The 22,012-nt window shown below is 38.5% G+C and overlaps 2 protein-coding genes across 3 annotated transcripts in view; one reads left to right on the plus strand and one right to left on the minus strand.

Annotated features, from left to right (window-relative positions):
* Positions 1–22,012, plus strand: part of disp (dispatched) — a 139,337-nt gene that overhangs the window by 84,804 nt on the left and 32,521 nt on the right. The window lies entirely within an intron of this gene.
* LOC136842990 (zonadhesin-like) lies at positions 12,336–20,561 on the minus strand. Its single transcript, XM_067110986.1, has 3 exons — positions 19,772–20,561; positions 19,062–19,728; positions 12,336–12,435 (listed from the first exon to the last, which is right to left on the minus strand). The coding sequence occupies exons 1-3, from the start codon at positions 20,559–20,561 to the stop codon at positions 12,336–12,338; spliced, it is 1,557 nt and encodes a 518-aa protein (XP_066967087.1).

Raw genomic sequence — 22,012 nt, forward strand, 5'->3', positions numbered from 1 at the left:
TCGAGATTTCTAGGTAGGTTATGACTAGACCAGATTTAGAGAGAGAGAGATCTGAGAGAGAGAGAGAGAGAGAGAGAGACAGAGAGAGAGAGAGAGAGAGAGAATATGCATTGTAGTTCGCATGTCTGAAATCGCATGAGGTGTTTGAAAAGAGAGCTTGCTTTAATCTCTCTTTATCTTGGTCTTGTTAACAGTCGTCTCGATTTGCAATGCCTTCCCCCCCCACCTCCCTTTCTCCCTCCCCTCTTTCCATCCACCCTGTGTGTGCCCCTGTCCTCCCCCCTCCCTCCCTTTGTCTATTCTGTTCCACTAATCTAACCATCCCCTCCCTCTCACTAATTTTGAGAGAGCGACAGAAAACCTGTTCTTATTTTCTGTTATTTTGTCTTTTCACTATCAGTTTATCGCCTTTTTTTTCCACTTTTGTTGCTTCCTATTAATCAGTCAGTCAGTGAATATATATATATATATATATATATATATATATATATATATATATATATATATATATATATATATATATATATAATAAAGAACTGTATTGGCACAATACGGACTTGCTCTCAGTGTAAGAGGATATAAATAGAGTTTGCGTTTGAATTAATATTTTTTGCATATTGCGTTTATTAATAATCAGATACCATTTTTGGTGCTAACATCTCTCCTGCCTTTTCATGCATTTCTTTCGTGTCTTTAGCAGCTGTTTTGACTGTTATCTTGCTGCAGTTATATTTTTTTCATTCCCACTTGCTTTTTATTGCTTATCTTACATTTTTCGTTCTTCATTTTTGTATGTATACTCATTCCTTTAAAACGCAGCTTGCGAAGAGAATCCAGTCACGCTACATCCATTCCTATTCCTGATTCCCGGTGACCTCTGCCATTCCCACGCGCAGGCCTTCAGCCTCTCCTCCTCCTCCTCCTCCTCCTCCTCCTCCTCCTCCTCCTCCTCCTCCTCCTCCTCCTCCTCCTCCTCCTCCTCCTTTCCTCCGCCCCTATAACCTCTACTGCCCAGCAAGCCGGGTCCCAAGAATAGTCTCTCTCTCTCTCTCTCTCTCTCTCTCTCTCTCTCTCTCTCTCTCTCTCTCTCTCTCTCTCTCTCTCTCTCTCTGGTCACTGTGATTTTCCACAGCTGCCCTTCGTAGCCCATAGTAAACAGTCACAAGTATTTGTTTATACTTGTCCCTTTTTTTTTAATTTCCTGAATAAACAGTCAGCATATTTCTCTAGGTGTTTTTGATTTTCTTCATGTTTTCCGTGACAGAAATAAACAGTCAAGTATTTTTTCTACGTGTTCTTGATTTCGTTTTGTTGTCTGTATCAGGAAGATACAGAAGTACTTTTCTACGTGTTTTTGAGTTTTTCTGGTATTTTTTTTTACGTGTTCTTCATATTTTCATGTTTTCTGCGGCAGAAATAAATAGAAGTATTTTTTCGGTGTTCTTGATTTTTTCTTGTTTTCTGTGGCAGAAATAAATAGAAGTATTTTTTGTACGTGTTTTTCATATTTTCATGTTTTCTGTGGCAGAAATAAGCAATCAGAAGTATTTTTTTACGTGTTCCTCATATTTTCATGTCTTCTGTGGCAGAAATAAGCAATCAGAAGTATTTTTTTACGTGTTCCTCACAGTTTCATGTCTTCTGTGGCAGAAATAAGCAATCAGAAGTATTTTTTTACGTGTTCCTCACAGTTTCATGTCTTCTGTGGCAGAAATAAGCAATCAGAAGTATTTTTGTACGTGTTGCTCATATTTTTATGTTTTCTGTGGCAGAATAAGCAATGAGAAGTATTTTTTTTACGTGTTCCTCTTAGTTTCATGTTTTCTGTGGCAGAATAAGCAATGAGAAGTATTTTTTTACGTGCTCGTAATTTTTTCTTTTCTATGAAACACAGTCAGAAGTATTTTTTACGTATTCTTCATTTGTTCATATTTTCCGTGTTAGAAGTAAACAATCAAATATTTTTTTATATGTTCTACATTTTTTCCTGTTTTCTGTGGCAGAAATAAACAGAAGTGTTTCTTTTACGCGTTCTACATTTTTTCTTGTTTTCTGTTGTAGAAATAAGTATTCAGAAGTATTCTTTTACATATTCTTGATTTTTTCGTGTTTTTGGGGGCATAAATAGAGCAGCAGTATTTTTCCGCGCGTTGTTGATTTTTTCATCTTTTCCCCGTCAGAAATAAAGTTATAAGAATTCCTTTGTACTTGTTCTAGGTTGTCTTTTTTCAATGTCCTGAATAAACAGTCGTAAGCATTTATTTATACTTTTTTTTTCCTCGGTGTCGTGGGTAAACAGTCAAGCGTTTATTTCTTCTTAGTTTTTTCTTCCATTTTTTTTTTATTGTACGAAATAAAGTCATGAGCATTCCTTTCTTTATTCCTATTCTTGTGTTTCTTCTTTTCGTTGTCCAGAATAAACAATTAAAAGTATTTCTTCAGATCTTTTCTTGGTTTTCTTCTTTTCATCATCCTAACAATATATATATATATATATATATATATATATATATATATATATATATATATATATATATATATATATATATATATTTATATATGCAACCATTTCTTTTTCTTAGTCCCAGATAATGTTAACATTTTTCTTTCCTTTCCTTGCCCCAAATAAGCACAGTTATCTTTTAATCTTTTCCTTTCCCTCGATAGAGAGTCAGAAGCATTTTGTCATCTTTCTAATCATGGAATTAACGGTACAGTTTGGACTTAGGTTTCAGAGTTTGTGTGTGTATGTGTATGTGTGTGTAGAGGCATACAGTACTGGACAGGCCTTACGTACGTAGTGACTGAATAAAACTCTACACTTAATGGATTGTATATATTTCGTTTCTGTTCAAGTATTAAAATGTTTCCATTCTCTGCTTACACTTTCTTATTTTATGAATGGTCTTGGTGGCTTGCAATATAAGAACAGATGGGGATGCCACACTTGCCACATAAACTCGGCCGATGGCAGCATCTGTGGCCTGATGAAATCTGTGGCATCGTTGTGCTTGCTCAGGATGTTTTATCCGCTCTCTAAGGGCAGACAATAGTCTCTCTGACTTTGCACGCACGTGTGTGTGTGTGTGTTTGTCTTTGTGGATTTTTCTTCTTCCGCAAGGACAAACGGAGGTCTTTCTGTCTTTGCACGTGTGTGTTTGTGTGTTTGTGTTTGTGTGGCCACCATCGTCCCGTGGTTAAAGTTTCATGAGGCGCGGCTCATACAGCATTATACCGAGACCACCGAAATATAGATCTATTTTCGGCGGCCTTGATGATACGATGTACAGAAAACTCAATTGCGCCGAAGCAACTTCGGCGCATTTTTTACTTGTTTTTCATTCACATTTAGAACTGATTTCAGAGTAAAAGAGGAAACCATCTCCGCCTGTCAGGCCCTCTGCTCTCTGATCCTCCTGTCGCAGTTTTCCACGCCAACTGAGTTGTTCATGATTATACTTCTTTGGCGTTCAGCAAATGGGTCTTTCCATTCAGTTGGATCTTTAATTAGTTTTCTGATGTTCCGTGATGAACTGTAACTTTTGAAATGAATTCTTTTTTAATATCTGCAGAAACATGATTTTTGAGAATTGTGTGTGTGTGTGTGTGTGTGTGTGTCCTGGCTTATTGAATTAATCTTAAGGCCCCTTTTTGGCAATATGCGACCTTGCTTTCTGTTATTGCCTGTAGAAAGCGATTCAGGATTTGGCAATTATAATCAAGGCCACCGAAAATACATCTATCTTTCGGTGGTCTCGGTATAATGCTGTATGAGCCGCGGCCCATGAAACTTTGACCACCGCCTGGTGGTGGCCTGTCGTATATCGTTGCCAGAAGCACGATCATGGCTAACTTTAACCTTAATTAAAATAAAAACTGCTGAGACTAGAGGGCTGCAAGTTGGTATGTTTGATGATTGGAGGGTGGATGATCAACATACCAATTTGCAGCCCTCTAGCCTCAGTAGTTTTTAATATCTGAGGGCGGACAGAAAAAGTGCGGACGGACAGACAAAGCCGGCACAATAGTTTTCTTTTGCAAAAATTAAAAACTATTTTTAAATACAGTTTCCATCTCATGACCAGTCAAACGTCCTTTTTCGCCACTTTTTCTTCCTCGCTTATTTATGGAGGCCGTCATGTGGCTTCACGTTTGGTCCATAAAATTTGGGCCATTTTTATTTTCTGAAAAAGTAAAACTATTGTCCCGGCTTTGTCTTTCCGTCCGCACTTTTACTGTCCGCCCTTAGATCTTAATAACTACTGAGGCTAGAGGGCTGCAAATTGGTATGTTGATCAACCACCCTCCAATCATCAAACATACCAAATTGCAGCTCTCTAGCCTCAGCAGTTTTTATTTTAATTAAGGTTAAAGTTAGCCACAATCATGCTTCTGGCAACGATATAGGACAGGCCACTACCGGGCGGTGGTCAAAGTTTAATGGGGCGCGGCTCAAACAGCATTTTACTGAGACCACCATAAGATAGATCTATTTTCGGTGGCCTTGATTATACGCCACAGCGGCTGTACAGAAAACACGACTTCGCCGAAGAAACTTCGGCGCATTTTTACTTGCTTATTTTGTCATTCATAACGTGTAGGTATCTTAAGTAACTTTCCCCATAACCAATTCTGAAATATGTTTTCTAAAAAATATATGGTCATAATGCCTCAAAAGATAGCAGTTTAGTAATCGTAGGGTAACCTATGGGCATACTTCTTATAGTACAGTATAATTGATCGTAAACACGCGTTGGCAACTTACGCATACATATTATGTAATATATATATATATATATATATATATATATATATATATATATATATATATATATATATATATATATTGAGATTGAGAGAGAGAGAGAGAGAGAGAGAGAGAGAGAGAGAGAGAGAGAGAGAGAGAGGGGAGAGAGAATTATATATATAAACTCTCTGGCCAAGAGTTAGGACTACCAGTAAGTTGTGAACTTGTATTTAACCTGTTTGTGATGTGTGTACGATAAGTTACCGACATGTGTTATTGACATGTTTGAATTTAGTGTGGATGCGCCCCAACATACTCATTTGTTAGAAAGCACTGCAAGATTTTTTTTTTTCCTAGAAGGAAGATTAAACGAGAGTAAAGGAACACATACGAAGGGAGTAAGTACAAAAAATTCCAGAATTAAAAATTTTCAATTGCCTTGCATGGAAACAACAGGTTTCATCACTCCACAGCTGTTGTCATCAGTCTCTCTCTCTCTCTCTCTCTCTCTCTCTCTCTCTCTCTCTCTCTCTCTCTCTCTCTCTCTCTCTCTCTCTCTCTCTATATATATATATATATATATATATATATATATATATATATATATATATATATATATATTATATATATATATATATATATCAAATAAATATATATATATATATATATATATATATATATATATATATATATATATATATATTTATATCCATATATATATAAACACATACATATGTATATATATATATATATATATTATATGTGTATATATAAACACATACATATGTATATATATATATATATATATATATATATATATATATATATATATATATAGTTATATATATACAGTATATATTTTTACTACACATACATATATATCATATATATATATATATATATATATATATATATATATATATATATATATATATATATACAATATACATACAGAGAGAGAGAGAGAGAGAGAGAGAGAGAGAGAGAGAGAGAGAGAGAGAGAGAGAGAGAGAGAGAAGAGCAAACTTAATTTTGTCACAGGAAATCAGTTTACCGTAGACTAGACAAATGAAATATATTTATATACAAATGTATATTCTCCGGTACACGACTGTCTCTCTCTCTCTCTCTCTCTCTCGTCTTCCTATCGACTTCTCTCTCTCCTTCTTCCCTCTTCGCTTCCTCACGCCAAGACGGGGGAATATGATCAGCGAGGAAATTAATTAAAGGAAAACAACGGCCCTGTTAGATCTTACTGTCATTGCAAACAGCGAGACACTCTCTCTCTCTCTCTCTCTCTCTCTCTCTCTCTCTCTCTCTCTGACAACTGTTTGTAAGTTAATTTATCTCTCTCTCTCTCTATTTTCTATTTTTGCAAAATAGAAAACAGATAGTGATTGCAAACGATGAGAAATCGGATGAAGCTACGGTAATATCCGGTGTACCGCAGGGTACGGTGTTAGCTGCATTGCTGTTTGTGATTATGATTGCAGACATAGACAGTAATGTTAAGGACTCAGTAGTAAGAAGTTTCGCAGATGACACAAGAATAAGTAGAGAAATTGCTTATGATGAAGATAGGAACTTGAATTTACAAAGAGACCTAAACAAAATATATAAATGGGCAGAGATAAATAGGATGGTATTTAACTCTGATAAATTTGAATCAATGAACTATGGTGATAAAGTAGGAATGCTATATGCATATAAAGGACCTAATAATGAGACAATCACAAACAAGGAAGCAGTTAAAGACCTTGGTGTGATGTTGAATAGGAATATGTTATGCAATGATCAAATAGCAATTCTATTGGCAAAATGCAAAGCAAAAATGGGAATGTTGTTCCGGCACTTCAAAACTAGAAAAGCTGAACACATGATTATGCTTTATAAAACGTACGTACGTAGTCCACTTGAATATTGCAATATAATATGGTACCCACACTACCAAAAGGATATTGCACAAATAGAGAGTGTACAAAGGTCATTTACAGCTAGAATAGAAGAAGTTAAGGACCTTGACTACTGGGAAAGACTACAGTTCTTAAATTTATATAGTCTTGAAAGGAGAAGAGAACGCTACATGGTAATTCAAGCATGGAAACAGATAGAAGGAATTACCGAAAACATCATGGAACTAAAATTATCAAAAAGAGCAAGCAGAGGTAGATTAATAGTGCCAAAAACTATACCAGGAAAATTAAGGAAAGCACACAGGACATTAATCCACCACGCACCAGCATCGATAATGCAGCGTCTATTCAATGCGCTACCAGCTCATCTGAGGAACATAACAGGAGTGAGCGTAGATGTGTTTAAGAATAAGCTCGACAAATATCTAAGATGCATCCCAGACCATCCAAGACTGGAAGATGCAAAATATACCGGAAGATGCGGTAGCAACTCTCTGGTAGACATCAAAGGTGCCTCACACTGAGGGACCTGGGGCAACTCTGAACTCTGTGTAAGGTCTGTAAGGTAAGGTCTCTCTCTCTCTCTCTCTCTCTCTCTCTCTCTCTCTCTCTCTCTCTCTCTCTCTCTCGTCAAATCAACATACCTAATACACCACACTGGCATAATTATGTATGTCGATTTGACGACCTACATACTGTAGATATTTTCTCTCTCTCCTCTCTCTCTCTCTCTCTCCATTGCCAGTTTATTCGGCACACTGACATAATTATGGAAGTCGATTGACGGCAGACATAACTATTCTCTCTCTCTCTCTCTCTCTCTCTCTCTCTCTCTCTCTCTCTCTCTCTCTCTCTCTCTCTCTCTCTCTTGATCTAAACCTCAGTCAACCTAATTCTCTCTCTCTCTCTCTCTCTCTCTCTCTCTCTCTCTCTCTCTCTCTCTCTCTCTCTCTCTCTCTTGATCTAAACCTCAGTCAACCTAATTTTCTCTCTCTCTCTCTCTCTCTCTCTCTCTCTCTCACCATTGCCAGTTTATTCAGCACACTGATATAAGTGGATTTGACGGCATACATAACTGTTCTCTCTCTCTCTCTCTCTCTCTCTCTAGATTTAAACCTCAGTCGACCTAATTCTCTCTCTCTCTCGTCAAATTAACATACCTAATATACGACACTGACATAATTATGTATGTCGATTTGACGGCGTACATAAATACTCTCTCTCTCTCTCTCTCTCTCTCTCTCTCTCTCTCTCTCTCTCTCTCTCTCTCTCTCTCTCTCTCTCTCTCTCTGAGGGAAAGTAGGTTTACGAGATATCGGGGGGTTGTTTTTTAAGGTTGTTTTTTGTGGGGGTCGCGTCCACCCAGACACGGCTGCCTCCGCGGAAGTTTGGGAGCGGAGAGAGGCTGGACCTCCCGCCTTTAAGTGTCCAAGGAACAACCGGAGAGAAGAGAAGAGAAGAGAAGGGAAGGGAGGAAAAAGAGAAGTGGGAAGAAAAGAGAAGAGAAGGGAGGAAAAAGAGAAGAGAAGAGAAGGGAGGAAAAAGAGAAGTGGGAAGAAAAGAGAAGAGAAGAGAAGGGAGGAAAAGGAGAAGAGGGAAGAGAAGAGAGAGAAGAAGAAGGAGGAAAAAGAGAAGAGAAGAGAAGGGAGGAAAAAGAGAAGAGAATAGAAGGGAGGAAAAGGAGAAGAGGGAATTGAAGAGAAGAGAAGGGAGGAAAAAGAGAAGAGAAGAGAAGGGAGGAAAAAGAGAAGAGAAGAGGAGGGAGGAAAAAGAGAAGAGGGAAGAGAAGAGAAGAGAAGGGAGGAAAAAGAGAAGAGAAGAGAAGGGAGGAAAAAGAGAAGAGAAGAGAAGGGAGGAAAAAGAGAAGAGAAGAGAAGGGAGGAAAAAGAGAAGTGGGAAGAAAAGAGAAGAGAAGAGAAGGGAGGAAAAGGAGAAGAGAGGGAAGAGAAGAGAAGAGAAGGGAGGAAAAAAAGAGAGAAGAGAGAGGGGGAGGAAAAAGAGAAGAGGGAAGAGAAGAGAAGAGAAGGGAGGAAAAAGAGAAGAGAAGAGAAGGGAGGAAAAAGAGAAGAGAGAGAGAGAAGGAGGAAAAAGAGAAGAGAAGAGGAGGAGGAAAAAGAGAAGAGAAGAGGAGGGAGGAAAAAGAGAAGAGAAGAGGAGGGAGGAAAAAGAGAAGAGAAGAGGAGGGAGGAAAAGAGAAGAGAAGAGAAGAGAAGGGAGGAAAAAGAGAAGAGAAGAGAAGGGAGGAAAAAGAGAAGAGAAGAGAAGGGAGGAAAAGAGAAGAGAAGAGAAGGGAGGAAAAAGAGAAGAGAAGAGAAGGGAGGAAAAAGAGAAGAGAAGAGAAGGGAGGAAAAAGAGAAGAGGGGCAGAGAAGAGAAGAGAAGAGAAGGGAGGAAAAAGAGAAGAGGGAAGAGAAGAGAAGAGAAGAGAAGGGAGGAAAAAGAGAAGAGGGAAGAGAAGAGAAGAGAAGAGAAGGGAGGAAAAAGAGAAGAGAAGAGAAGAGAAGGGAGGAAAAAGAGAAGAGAAGAGAAGAGAAGGGAGGAAAAGAGAAGAGGGAAGAGAAGAGAAGAGAAAGGAGGAAAAAGAAGAGAAGAGAAGGGAGGAAAAAAAGAGAAGAGAAGAGAGGGAGGAAAAAGAGAAGAGAAGAGAAGGGAGGAAAAGAGAAGAGAAGAGAAGGGAGGAAAAGAGAAGAGAAGAGAAGGAGGAAAAAGAGAAGAGAAGAGAAGAGAAGGAGGAAAAGAGAAGAGGGAAGAGAAGAGAAGAGAAGAGAAGGGAGGAAAAAAGAGAAGAGAAGAGAAGAGAAGGGAGGAAAAAGAGAAGAGAAGAGAAGAGAAGGAGGAAAAAGAGAAGAGGGAAGAGAAGAGAAGAGAAGGGAGGAAAAAGAGAAGAGAAGAGAAGGAAGGAAAAAGAGAAGAGAAGAGAAGGGAGGAAAAAGAGAAGAGGGGAAGAGAAGAGAAGGGAGGAAAAAGAGAAGAGAAGGGAAGGGAGGAAAAAGAGAAGAGGGAAGAGAAGAGAAGAGAAGGGAGGAAAAAGAGAAGAGGGAAGAGAAGAGAAGAGAAGGGAGGAAAAAGAGAAGAGGGGAAGAGAAGAGAAGGGAGGAAAAAGAGAAAAGGGAGGAAAAAGAGACAAGGGAAGAGAAGAGAAGGGAAGGGAGAAAAAAGAGAAGAGGGAAGAGAGGAAAAAGAGAAGAGGGAAGAGAAGAGAAGGGAAGAGAGGAAAGAGGGAAGAGAAGAGAAGGGAAGGGAGGAAAAAGAGAAGAGGGGAAGAGAAGAGAAGGGAGGAAAAAGAGACAAGGGAAGAGAAGAGAAGGGAAGGGAGAAAAAAGAGAAGAGGGAAGAGAGGAAAAAGAGAAGAGGGAAGAGAAGAGAAGGGAAGGGAGGAAAAAGAGAAGAGGGGAAGAGAAGAGAAGGGAGGAAAAAGAGAAAAGGGAGGAAAAAGAGACAAGGGAAGAGAAGAGAAGGGAAGGGAGAAAAAAGAGAAGAGGGAAGGGAGGAAAAAGAGAAGAGGGAAGAGAAGGGGGGAAAAGAAACGAGAGGAGAAGAGAAAAGGAAGGAAAAGAGGGAAGAAGAGAGAACAGGAGAGGATGGAAGACCGGAACAGAAGAGAAGGGAGAGGAGAAGGGGGGAGAAGAGAAGAGAAAAAAGGGAAGGAAGGAGATAGTAGGAAAGAAAAGAAGAAAAAAGAAGAGGAGAAAAGAGAAGAGAGAGGAGGAGAAGATGGAAGAAGAGACGAAAAGAGGGACGAAGAGGAGAGGGAAGAGAAGAGAAAGTAGAAGGGGGAAGAAGGGAAGAGAGTTAAAGAGAGAAGGAAAAAGAGAAGAGAAGGAAAAAGAGAAGAGAAGGAGAAGAGAGAGAGAAGTGGGAAAAAGCGAAGACAAGAGAAAAAGAGAGAAGGAAAAAGAGAAGAGAGAAGAGTAGAGAAGAAAGGAGGCAAATGGTAGGAGAACGACAAGACAGAAATGGTGGAAATGAGCTGTTTGGATGAAATGTATTAATATTAACATGGGATTGAGAGAGAGAGAGAGTAACGCAATGCAAGATTTCGTTCTTATTTCTTGTGTTGCTGGTAATAGAACTATGGAACACACAGCTGGAAAGCAGTTAAATTTGTTTTACGAGTGCGGAAAGGATTTCCTTTTCCAGACCATGGCGTGTTTGTGAGAGAGAGAGAGAGAGAGAGAGAGAGAGAGAGAGAGAGAGAGAGAGAGAGAGAGAGAGAGAGAGAGAGAGAGAGAGAGAGAGAGAGAGCCTTAGGGTTTAAGGGATGAATATAACCTAAAACTAAGCAAGGTGGAATTTTTTTCATAAACATATACCCTGTGGTAAATACAAAAAGTGTATGCTGTAGAATTTGATATAATTGTTAGGTTTGAAATCCATCTGTTGTGTGTGAGAGAGAGAGAGAGAGAGAGAGAGAGAGAGAGAGAGAGAGAGAGAGAGAGAGAGAGAGAGAGCTTTAGGGTTTAAGGGATGAATATAACCTAAAACTAAGCAAGGTGGAATTTTTTCATAAACATATACCCTGTGGTAAATACAAAAAAAGTGTATGCTGTAGAATTTGATATAATTGTTAGGTTTGAAATCCATCTGTTGTGTGAGAGAGAGAGAGAGAGAGAGAGAGAGAGAGAGAGAGAGAGAGAGAGAGAGAGAGAGAGAGAGAGAGAGAGAGAGAGAGCTTTAGGGTTTAAGGGATGAATATAACCTAAAACTAAGCAAGGTGGAGTTTTTTTCATAAACATATACCCTGTGGTAAATACAAAAAAAGTGTATGCTGTAGAATTTGATATAATTGTTAGGTTTGAAATCCATCTGTTGTGAGAGAGAGAGAGAGAGAGAGAGAGAGAGAGAGAGAGAGAGAGAGAGAGAGAGAGAGAGAGAGAGAGAGAGAGAGAGCTTTAGGGTTTAAGGGATGAATGTAACCTAAAACTAAGCAAGGTGGAATTTTTTTCATAAGCATATACCCTGTGGTAAATACAAAAAAGTGTCTACTGTAGAATTTGATATAATTGTTAGCTTTGAAATCCATCTGTTGTGAGAGAGAGAGAGAGAGAGAGAGAGAGCTTTAAGGTTTGTTGGAGGAATATAACCTAAAAATAAGCAAGCTGGAATTTTTTTCATAAACATATACCCTGTGGTAAATACAAAAAGTGTATGCTGTAGAATTTGGTATAATTGTTAGGTTTGAAATCCATCTGTTGTGTGTGTGATAGAGAGAGAGAGAGAGAGAGAGAGAGAGAGAGAGAGAGAGAGAGAGAGAGAGAGAGAGAGCTTTAGGTTTCTTGGAGGAATATAACCTAAAAAATAAGCAAGGTGGAATTTTTTTCATATACATATACCCTGTGGTAAATACAAAAAAAGTGTCTATTGTAGAATTTGATATAATTGTTGGGTTTGACATCCATCTATTATCAGATTATAATAATGAAAATTCAAAGTACTTTTAGCTAGAGAATATTAGAGTTTCAAATTTTTAGATACAGTTGTAGCTTTCTGTAAAAGAAAACTATTTTGCCGGCTTTGTCCGTCCGTCAGCACATTTTCTTGCCACCCCCAGATCTTAAAAACTACTGAGGCTAGAGGGCTGCAAGTTGGCATGTTGATCATTCACCCTCCCATCATCAAACATACCAAATTGCAGCCCTCTGGCCTCAATAGTTTTTATTTTATTGAAGGTTAAGGTTAACCATGGATCATGCGTCTGGCAGCGCTTTCCGGAGGCGTCGCCGACGCACCTTCACATGACCGCATCTGGGAGCAACTGAGCGCTGCCCGATCGTAGCTGAGAGTTTCATACAGTATTATACGCTGTACAGAAAGCTCAATTGCGCCGAAGTTATTTTGGAATTAAATACAGCTGATATATATCGAAACGTCATTGGATAACTTAGGAAAGGTTGAAATACCTCACTGATGCCTTCCCCGTTTATATTCTCTCTCTCTCTCTCTCTCTCTCTCTCTCTCTCTCTCTCTCTCTCTCTCTCTCTCTCTGCTATCCCATGGCTGGAACGCCTATTCCTCTGTTTTGAGCAGCCAACTGTATCATTGCGCCACGAGAGAGAGAGAGAGAGAGAGAGAGAGAGAGAGAGAGAGAGAGAGAGAGAGAGAGAGAGAGAGAGAGAGAGCTAATTATAAACCCTTGGCCTTATTAGAAACTTTAATTTCGTCCTGAAGATGTGAGAAAAGTCCAGAGATTTGAAATGAAAGTCTCCGCATCAGGGAAATGTTTTAGAAGTCTTTCAACTCAAACAGGAGAAAATGAGATTGGAGATGATTAAACAAGTCCGTTTTATTTGTTTTTAAAAAAAATGTTTAATTTTTTTAATTTTTTTATTTTTGTAATGTCTTATCCTTAAGTTTTACTTAAAACTGTCATTTGAATTTATATTGTAATAGACTTTGTATTTTGGTTAGCAAGAGGAACTTTTTTAAGTAAAAAGTATACCTTAGTTTAACCAGACCACTGAGCTGATTAACAGCTCTCCTAGTGCTGGCCCGAAGGATTAGATTTAATTTACGTGGCTAAGAACGAATTGGTTACCTAGCAACGGGACCTAAAGCTCATTGTTGAATCGGAACCACATTATTGAGAAATGAATTTCTGTCACCAGAAACAAATTAATCTAATTCTTCATTGGCCGGTCGGAGAATCGAACGCGGGCCCAGTAGAGTGCTATCCGAGAACGATACCAACCCGCCCAATGAGGAACTAGGAACTTTTTTTAAAAGTACGGTATAGGAGAAGAGGTCAATAAACTACTCTGTAAAATATTTCAGTGAACTTTTCTGCAACAGAGCTCAGTATACTATAGAATACTTGAGTGTACTATTCTCCGGAAGAGCTCAAGAGACTTCTCTAGAATACTTGAGTGGACTTTTCTCCAGAAGAGCTCAAGAGACTACTCTGTAGAATACCCCAGCAGATTACTCTTGAAGAGTTCAGTAAACTAGTTTGTAGAATATCTCAGTGGACTAATTTCTCGAATAACTCAGGAGACTACTCTCTAGAATACTTCAGTAGAGTGTTTGCTACAAGAACTCTGGGGTCTACTCGCTAGAATATCTCAGTAGAGTGTTTTCTATGAGACCTCAGGGGACTACTCTCTAGAATACCTCAGTAGAGTGTTTTCTACAAGAACTCAGCAGACTGCTCTCTAGAATACCCCAATCACTATTCTCTAGAAGCGCTCAGGGCCAGTACTCTTTAGAATACCTCATTGGCTTATTCTCTAGAACTTGGCTGACTGCTCTTTCGAATACGTTCATAAAGCACTTCAGAAGACTCCAATTGGCTATTCTTTAGAATACCACAATAGGTTATTCTAGAAGGGCATAGTAGACTGCTCTTTAGAATACTACAATAAGTGATTCTAGAAGAATCTAGTTGACTGTTCTTTAGAATACCACAATAAGTGATTCTAGAAAATCTCAGTAAACTATTCTTTAGAATACCACAATAAGTGATTCTCAAAGAGCTCAGTAAATTATTCTTTAGAATACCACAATAAGTGATTCTAGAAGAGCTCAGTAAACTATTCTTTAGAATACCACAATAAATGATTCTCAAAGAGCTCAGTAAACTATTCTTTGGAATACCACAATAAATGATTCTCAAAGAGCTCAATAAACTATTCTTAGAATGCCACAATAAATGATTCTTAAAGAGCTCAGTAAACTATTCTTAGAATACCGCAATAAATGATTCTTAAAGAGCTCAGTAAACTGTTCTCTGGAATACCACAATAAATGATTCTCAAAGAGCTCAATAAACTATTCTTAGAATACCACAATAAATGAATCTGAAAGAGCTCAGTAAACCATTCTTTGGAATACTACAATAAATGATTCTCAAAGAGCTCAGTAAACTATTCTTAACAATACCACAATAAATGATTCTCAAAGAGCTCAGTAAACTATTCTTAACAGTACCACAATAAATGATTCTCAAAGAGCTCAATAAACTCTTCTTAGAATACCACAATAAATGATTCTCAAAGAGCTCAGTAAACTATTCTTAAGAATAACACAATAAATGATTCTCAAAGAGCTCAATAAACTATTCTTAGAATACCACAATAAATGATTTTTAAAGAGCTCAGTAAACTATTCTTAAGAATACCACAATAAATGATTCTCAAAGAGCTCAGTAAACTATTCTTTAGAATACCACAATAAATGATTCTCAAAGAGCTCAATAAACTATTCTTTGGAATACCACAATAAATTATTCTTAAAGAGCTGAGTAAAAGCTCAATAATCTGTTCTTAGAATACCCCAATAAATGATTCTTAAAGAGCTCAGTAAACTGTTCTTTAGAATACCACAATAAATGATTCTAGGAGCTCGGTAGACTTTTCTCCAGAATACCTCAGCGGGCTGTTCGCCGAAAGATGTCTGTCAGCTACTCTAGAATCCATGGGAAAAAAAAACGCCCCCAATTTCGTCTTGGCTCTTCTCCAGAGAAGCAATTGGGATATGTTAATGACCTCTGAGGATAGTGATGTGGTGTACTATTAGTCTTCTCGCGTCGTTATTCATAAGTAAATGATGATAGTTTTACGGAAGGGAATCTGTCGGGGCTTAACGAGACTTTCGGAAACTCCTGCGATTCCTCGGCAGTTTCGTCAGAATTCGTTAGGTGCTGAGTATATATACACAGTATATATATATATATATATATATATATATATATATATATATATATATATATATATATATATATATATATATATATATATATATATATATACATATATATACTGTGTATATGTATGCGTATATGATTTATTAGTTAGGAAAACAGCCTACTAATTAAGAAGTAATATTAATTTTTGCCGTAATATATTGTTATATTTGATCAGTTCTAAGATAATCCTCTCTCTCTCTCTCTCTCTCTCTCTCTCTCTCTCTTCTCTCTCTCTCTCTCTCTCTCTCTCTCTCTCTCTCTCTTGTTTATTGTAAATGTAAATGGAATTTAGCCAAGCTAATATTATTAGTTTTGGTTTTTAAGTCACATCTCGATGCACAAGTGTTCATCATACCTGTTATTCATCCTCTCTCTCTCTCTCTCTCTCTCTCTCTCTCTCTCTCTCTCTCTCTGCAAACTCATTTCAAGTTTCTAGACAAAACAATCATCGTTGATATTATCCTCTATGAGTCTATGTCATTTATGAAATCTACCTTAGTCGACGTTTATAGACTATTATTATTATTATTATTATTATTATTATTATTATTATTATTATTATTATTATTTTGGAGACCTTCCCTGAGGGCCGTTTCCACGGCATTTGATTTGTATAGAGTTCTGTTGTCTTAGTTTTATTTCCTCTAACGTGTCGACAGCGCACTGGCAGTCCTCTGTGAGAGTTTAAAAGCTAATGAATTGAGGTACATGATGTACAGGTATTTATAGCAGGCGGGATGTTTACAATGGGTGGGTTGGTTAGTAGGCTGAATTTCAATTAGTCATACGTTGGTGACTGTACACCGGTTCGGCCTAGATTCACAGTGGTTCTTAACCTTTTTCAGGCTATGCACCCCTTTCAAATCAGCAGTCAGTTTTCGCACCCCCTGAATTGCTGAAAAAAAAGCTAAAATACAAAGTTGATATGATGTTCATTATTATTATTATTATTATTATTATTATTATTATTATTATTATTATTATTATTATTATTGCGTGCTGAAGGGTCATACAGTCGTATATTGGTGTATATTGGCAAGAGGCCCTCTCTTAAACAGGTACTGTTGAAAGAAATCGCTGCATCAGCTGCATTGATCTTGTATTATTATTATTATTTATTTTATTTTATTTTATTTTTTTTTTTGGAGAAAAAGATAACATGCCTATATAAAAATATATTTTCCTCTAATTATTCATAGGCATCCTCGCACCCCTTAGGAACCGGCTTTGCACCCCTGCTTAAGAACCACTGGTCTAGAAGATCTCAGCGCCTCAGGGACAGATTTCGTCACGAACCCATGACTAATTAAAATCCAGCCTACTAACCAACCCACCAATTGTAAACACCCCGCCTCCTATAAATACCTGTATACATCATGCGTCCTTAGGAAACCTGATACACCAGCTGCATGCTGATGAAAAGAAGATTGTAAGACGAATATAGAAGACTCTATACAAATCAAATGCCGTGGTATCAGCCATAATTTCCAACGCTGCTGCCCTCAGAGAAGGTCTAATAATAATAATAATAATAATAATAATAATAATAATAATAATGTTTATAAACGTCGATTAAGGTCGATTTCATAAAAGACTGAGAGGATAGCATTAACGATGACTGTTTTGTCTAGAAACTTGAAATGAGCTGTCGACACGTTAGAGGAAATAAACCTAACACAACAGAAATCTATTATTATTATTATTATTATTATTATTATATTATTATTATTATTATTATTATTATTGTTGTTGTTGTTGTTGTTTTTGTTTAATTTATTTGATTTGATTTTTTTTTTTTTGTCTATCACCGTCATCCTATTCGACTGGGTGGTCTTTACAGTGTGGGGTTCTGGGTTGCATCCTGCCTCCTTAGGAGTCCATCACTTCTCTCACTATGCGCGCTGTTTCTAGTAGCACACTCTTCTGCATGAGTCCTGGAGCTACTTCGGCATCTAGTTTTCCCAGACTCCTTTTCAGGGATCTTGGGATCGTGCCTAGTGATCCTATAGATTATGGGTACATTTTCCACTGGCATGTCCCATATCCTTCTTATTTCGATTTTCAGGTCTTGATGCTTATCAATTTTTCTCTTTTTTCTCATCTACTGTGGTGTTGTTATTATTATTATTATTATTATTATTATTATTATTATTATTATTATTATTATTATTATTATTATTGTTGTTGTTCCTTCTCCAAAATTGCCTTAACGGTAAATAAAGCAAACGAATACGACTCGGAGGCAAATTTACGGCACGCGACCAGACAGGAATCTTGCAAGGACGGGAATAAAGTGAATTATCAAAATGACAGAAAGAAACAATTCCCGCGTTCCGTCGGCGCCGCGGTGGCTCCAGACAGAGAGAGAGAGTCTCTCTCTCTCTCTCTCTCTCTCTCTCTCTCTCTCTCTCTCTCTCTCTCTCTCTCTCTCTCTTTGTGTGGGAGGTTTGACCTCTCGTGATTGTGAAATATTCCCGCCGGAGTAAACATACGATAGTCTTTTATATAATATTTTTAGGGAGATAATGTGATATGAAGGTTTGATTTTTATATTTTCGAATCACGTAGGATTTTTACGTTCAGATTTTAATGTATGTATTGAAGATTTAACAGGTTTAAAAATGTCTTTTTTATTTATCTTTTACTCGGCGTTTTTGAGGTTTTACATTGGAAATATCCTCATAGATTATTTGTTCAATTTTTTATAAATGTTCATTTATCTTTCGAAATATTAGATTCACCAACGCGTATGAGTAATTGCTAAACGTTTTTATATTGTGTCTACGTAAATTTTAAGCTAAAATTATTCATTCCACACTTCTCGGTCATTTCAATGTTTGTTAAGTCGACGTCATATTATTTTTCAGTAATTTTCAGTCATTTCAATGTTTGATAAGTCGACATCATATTATTTTTCAGTCATTTTCAGTCCTCTTAATATTTGTTGAGTCGACGACATACTATTTTTCTTCCGGGGAAAAAAACATTTCCCAAACATTCGACGAAATTCTGCCTGTGGAAGTCGGTTCCACGAAATACGTGACGTGATGACGGCGGGCATTGGAATTATGAGCTTCTAAACATTGTTTAGAGAAGTTTAGAAAGGATTCACAGAGAGAGAGAGAGAGAGAGAGAGAGAGAGAGAGAGAGAGAGATTTTAGTATGACTTCATTCTGGGAATGCAACATTTTTTTTTTCTTCTTCGAAATTTTGCTTGTCTTTTTCCCCTTCGTGTTTAAGTTGGGTTCTTGGAATGGAAAATGGTTTTTGGGTGGAAGAAGGATCCTTTCTCCCCCCCCTCATCTTCTAGAAGTACCCACCCAACCCCCAACCGCCCTGGCCTAACAAAAACCCCCCAATCTTATCTCCTCATCTTGACGCCCTTGGCAACACCACACCATTCCGGAACAAGGAAGGAGGAAGCACAAGGTTCTCTCTCTCTCTCTCTCTCTCTCTCTCTCTCTCTCTGTTGGGGAGGGGTTATGGGTGTTGGGGGGATGAGGAGGAAGGGGTTGCTTTTCAAAGGCCATTAGCGGAAGGAGGACCCTTGGATATGCCGATCACACTCCTCCAGGTTATCGGGAACCCATTGAAGGACATAAGTATCCTTGGTAGGAGAGAGAGAGAGAGAGAGAGAGAGAGAGAGAGAGAGAGAGAGAGAGAGAGAGAGAGAGAGAGAGAGAGAGAGAGGTTTCGAGTGGTTCAAGGCAGGGCGGAAAGACCTTTTCCTGAATTCGGTCGGAGAGGTTGAGGGAGGGTGAGGTTGAAGGCAGAGTTGAGTAACCCTGTCCAGGATATTGGTTGAAAAGTTGAGGATTTCTGGTGGACGGTCCAGGATATTGGTTGGAAGGTTGAGGATTTCTGGTGGACGGTCCAGGATATTGGTTGAAAGGTTGAGGATTGCTGGTGGACGGTCCAGGATATTGGTTGAAAGGTTGAGGATTTCTGGTGGACGGTCCAGGATATTGGTTGAAAGGTTGAGGATTTCTGGTGGACGGTCCAGGATATTGGTTGAAAGGTTGAGGATTTCTGGTGGACGGTCCAGGATATTGGTTGGGTTGTGGATTTCTGGTGGACGGTCCAGGATATTGGTTGAAAGGTTGAGGATTGCTGGTGGACGGTCCAGGATATTGGTTGAAAGGTTGAGGATTTCTGGTGGACGGTCCAGGATATTGGTTGAAAGGTTGAGGATTTCTGGTGGACGGTCCAGGATATTGGTTGAAAGGTTGAGGATTTCTGGTGGACGGTCCAGGATATTGGTTGAAAGGTTGAGGACGGTCCAGGATATTGGTTGAAAGGTTGATTTCTGGTGGACGGTCCAGGATATTGTTGAAAGGTTGAGGATTTCTGGTGGACGGTCCAGGATATTGGTTGAAAGGTTGAGGATTTCTGGTGGACGGTCCAGGATATTGGTTGAAAGGTTGAGGATTGCTTGGACGGTCCAGGATATTGGTTGGTTGGATTTCTGGTGGACGGTCCAGGATATTGGTTGAAAGGTTGAGGATTGCTGGTGGACGGTCCAGGATATTGGTTGAAAGGTTGAGGATTTCTGGTGGACGGTCCAGGATATTGGTTGAAAGGTTGAGGATTTCTGGTGGACGGTCCAGGATATTGGTTGAAAGGTTGAGGATTTCTGGTGGACGGTCCAGGATGGTTGAAAGGTTGAGGATTTCTGGTGGACGGTCCAGGATATTGGTTGAAAGGTTGAGGATTTCTGGTGGACGGTCCAGGATATTGGTTGAAAGGTTGAGGATTTCTGGTGGACGGTCCAGGATATTGGTTGAAAGGTTGAGGATTTCTGGTGGATGGTCCAGGATATTGGTTGAAAGGTTGAGGATTGCTGGTGGACGGTCCAGGATATTGGTTGAAAGGTTGAGGATTTCTGGTGGACGGTCCAGGATATTGGTTGAAAGGTTGAGGATTTCTGGTGGGCAGTCCAGGATATTGGTTGAAAGGTTGAGGATTGCTGGTGGACGGTCCAGGATATTGGTTGAAAGGTTGAGGATTGCTGGTGGACGGTCCAGGATATTGGTTGAAAGGTTGAGGATTGCTGGTGGACGGTCCAGGATATTGGTTGAAAGGTTGAGGATTTCTGGTGGACGGTCCAGGATATTGGTTGAAAGGTTGAGGATTGCTGGTGGAAGGGTGAGGTTTCGGTGGGTTGAGCCTTTCGGAGGCCACGGTTGAGCGGTGAAAGAAGGTTGAATTTGAAGGCAGGACATAGACCTTTTCATGAATTCGGTCTGGGAGGTTGAGGGAAGTTGAGGTTGAAGGTAGAGTAACCCCGTCTAGGATATTGGTTGAAAGGTTGAGGATTGCTGGTGGAAGGGTGAGGTTGAAGGTAGATTGGAAAGGAGGCCCTACCAAAGGTTGATTTAAGAGATTGGTGGAGGATCGATTCTTATAATAAAACTCTTAGGAATTAAAATACTATAGCAACATCCTTCACTTTCGTGCATATATTAAAAATTATTTAATGCTTTAGCACGTTTCTTAAAAGTACGTGATACCATAAATTATACATTCACATCAAGTTGGCTTTGAAAATATGAAATCTTTTTTAAAACTTATTGAGTCGTTTTTTTAAATAACTTATTTAATTATATTTTTTTTAAATTGCAGCTTATTTATGATTTTTTTTTTAAATACCAGCTTACTTCTATAATCTAGATTTACTCTCTCTCTCTCTCTCTCTCTCTCTCTCTCTCTCTCTCTCTCTCTCTCTCTCTCTCTCTCTCTCTCTCAAAACCCATTCGACCCCCTAATATCTCTCTCTCTCTCTTTAGATGTAAACGTCAATCGACCTCTCTCTCTCTCTCTCTCTCTCTCTCTCTCTCTCTCTCTCTCTCTCTCTCAATCATTTGTTTGCCCGAGCAAATTAAGATTAATGGAAGGCTCGTCTTATTTTATTGGAAGGTCGTCAGTTCTGGGGAAACCAATCAGATATTCGACGCTAATTCTCTCTCTCTCTCTCTCTCTCTCTCTCTCTCTCTCTCTCTCTCTCTCTCTCTCTCTCTCTCTCTCTCCTCTTCAATCCTTTTTCAAGGAGTTTGATTTAGCAATTCTATTGGCAAAATGCAAAGCAAATTAAGATTCAAAATAGAAAAGCTGAACACATGATTATCTTTATTTTAGTCCACTTGAATATTGCAATATAATATGGTACCCCACACTACCAAAAGGATATTGCACAAATAGAGAGTGTACAAAGGTCATTTACAGCTAGAATCAGATGATACTGGGAAAAGACTACAATTCTTAAATTTATATAGTCTTGAAAGGAGAAGAGAACGCTACATGGTAATTCAAGCATGGAAACAGATAGAAGGAATTACCGAAAATATCATGGAACTAAAATTATCAAAAAGAGCAAGCAGAGGTAGATCTCAGGAAAATTAAGGAAAGCACACAGGACATTAATCCACCACGCACCAGCATCGATAATGCAGCGTCTATTCAATGCGCTACCAGCTCATCTGAGGAACATAACAGGAGTGAGCGTAGATGTGTTTAAGAATAAGCTCGACAAATATCTAAGATGCATCCCAGACCATCAAGACTGGAAGATGCAAAATATCCCGGAAGATCGTTTAGACAAAGGTGCCTCACACTTGGGCAACCAACAATTGAGTCTGTAAGGTCTGTAAGTAAGATGATTTCACAAATTTTATTA

The sequence above is a fragment of the Macrobrachium rosenbergii genome, chromosome 10 (genome assembly GCF_040412425.1).
Source record: "Macrobrachium rosenbergii isolate ZJJX-2024 chromosome 10, ASM4041242v1, whole genome shotgun sequence".
Lineage (NCBI taxonomy): Eukaryota > Metazoa > Arthropoda > Malacostraca > Decapoda > Palaemonidae > Macrobrachium > Macrobrachium rosenbergii.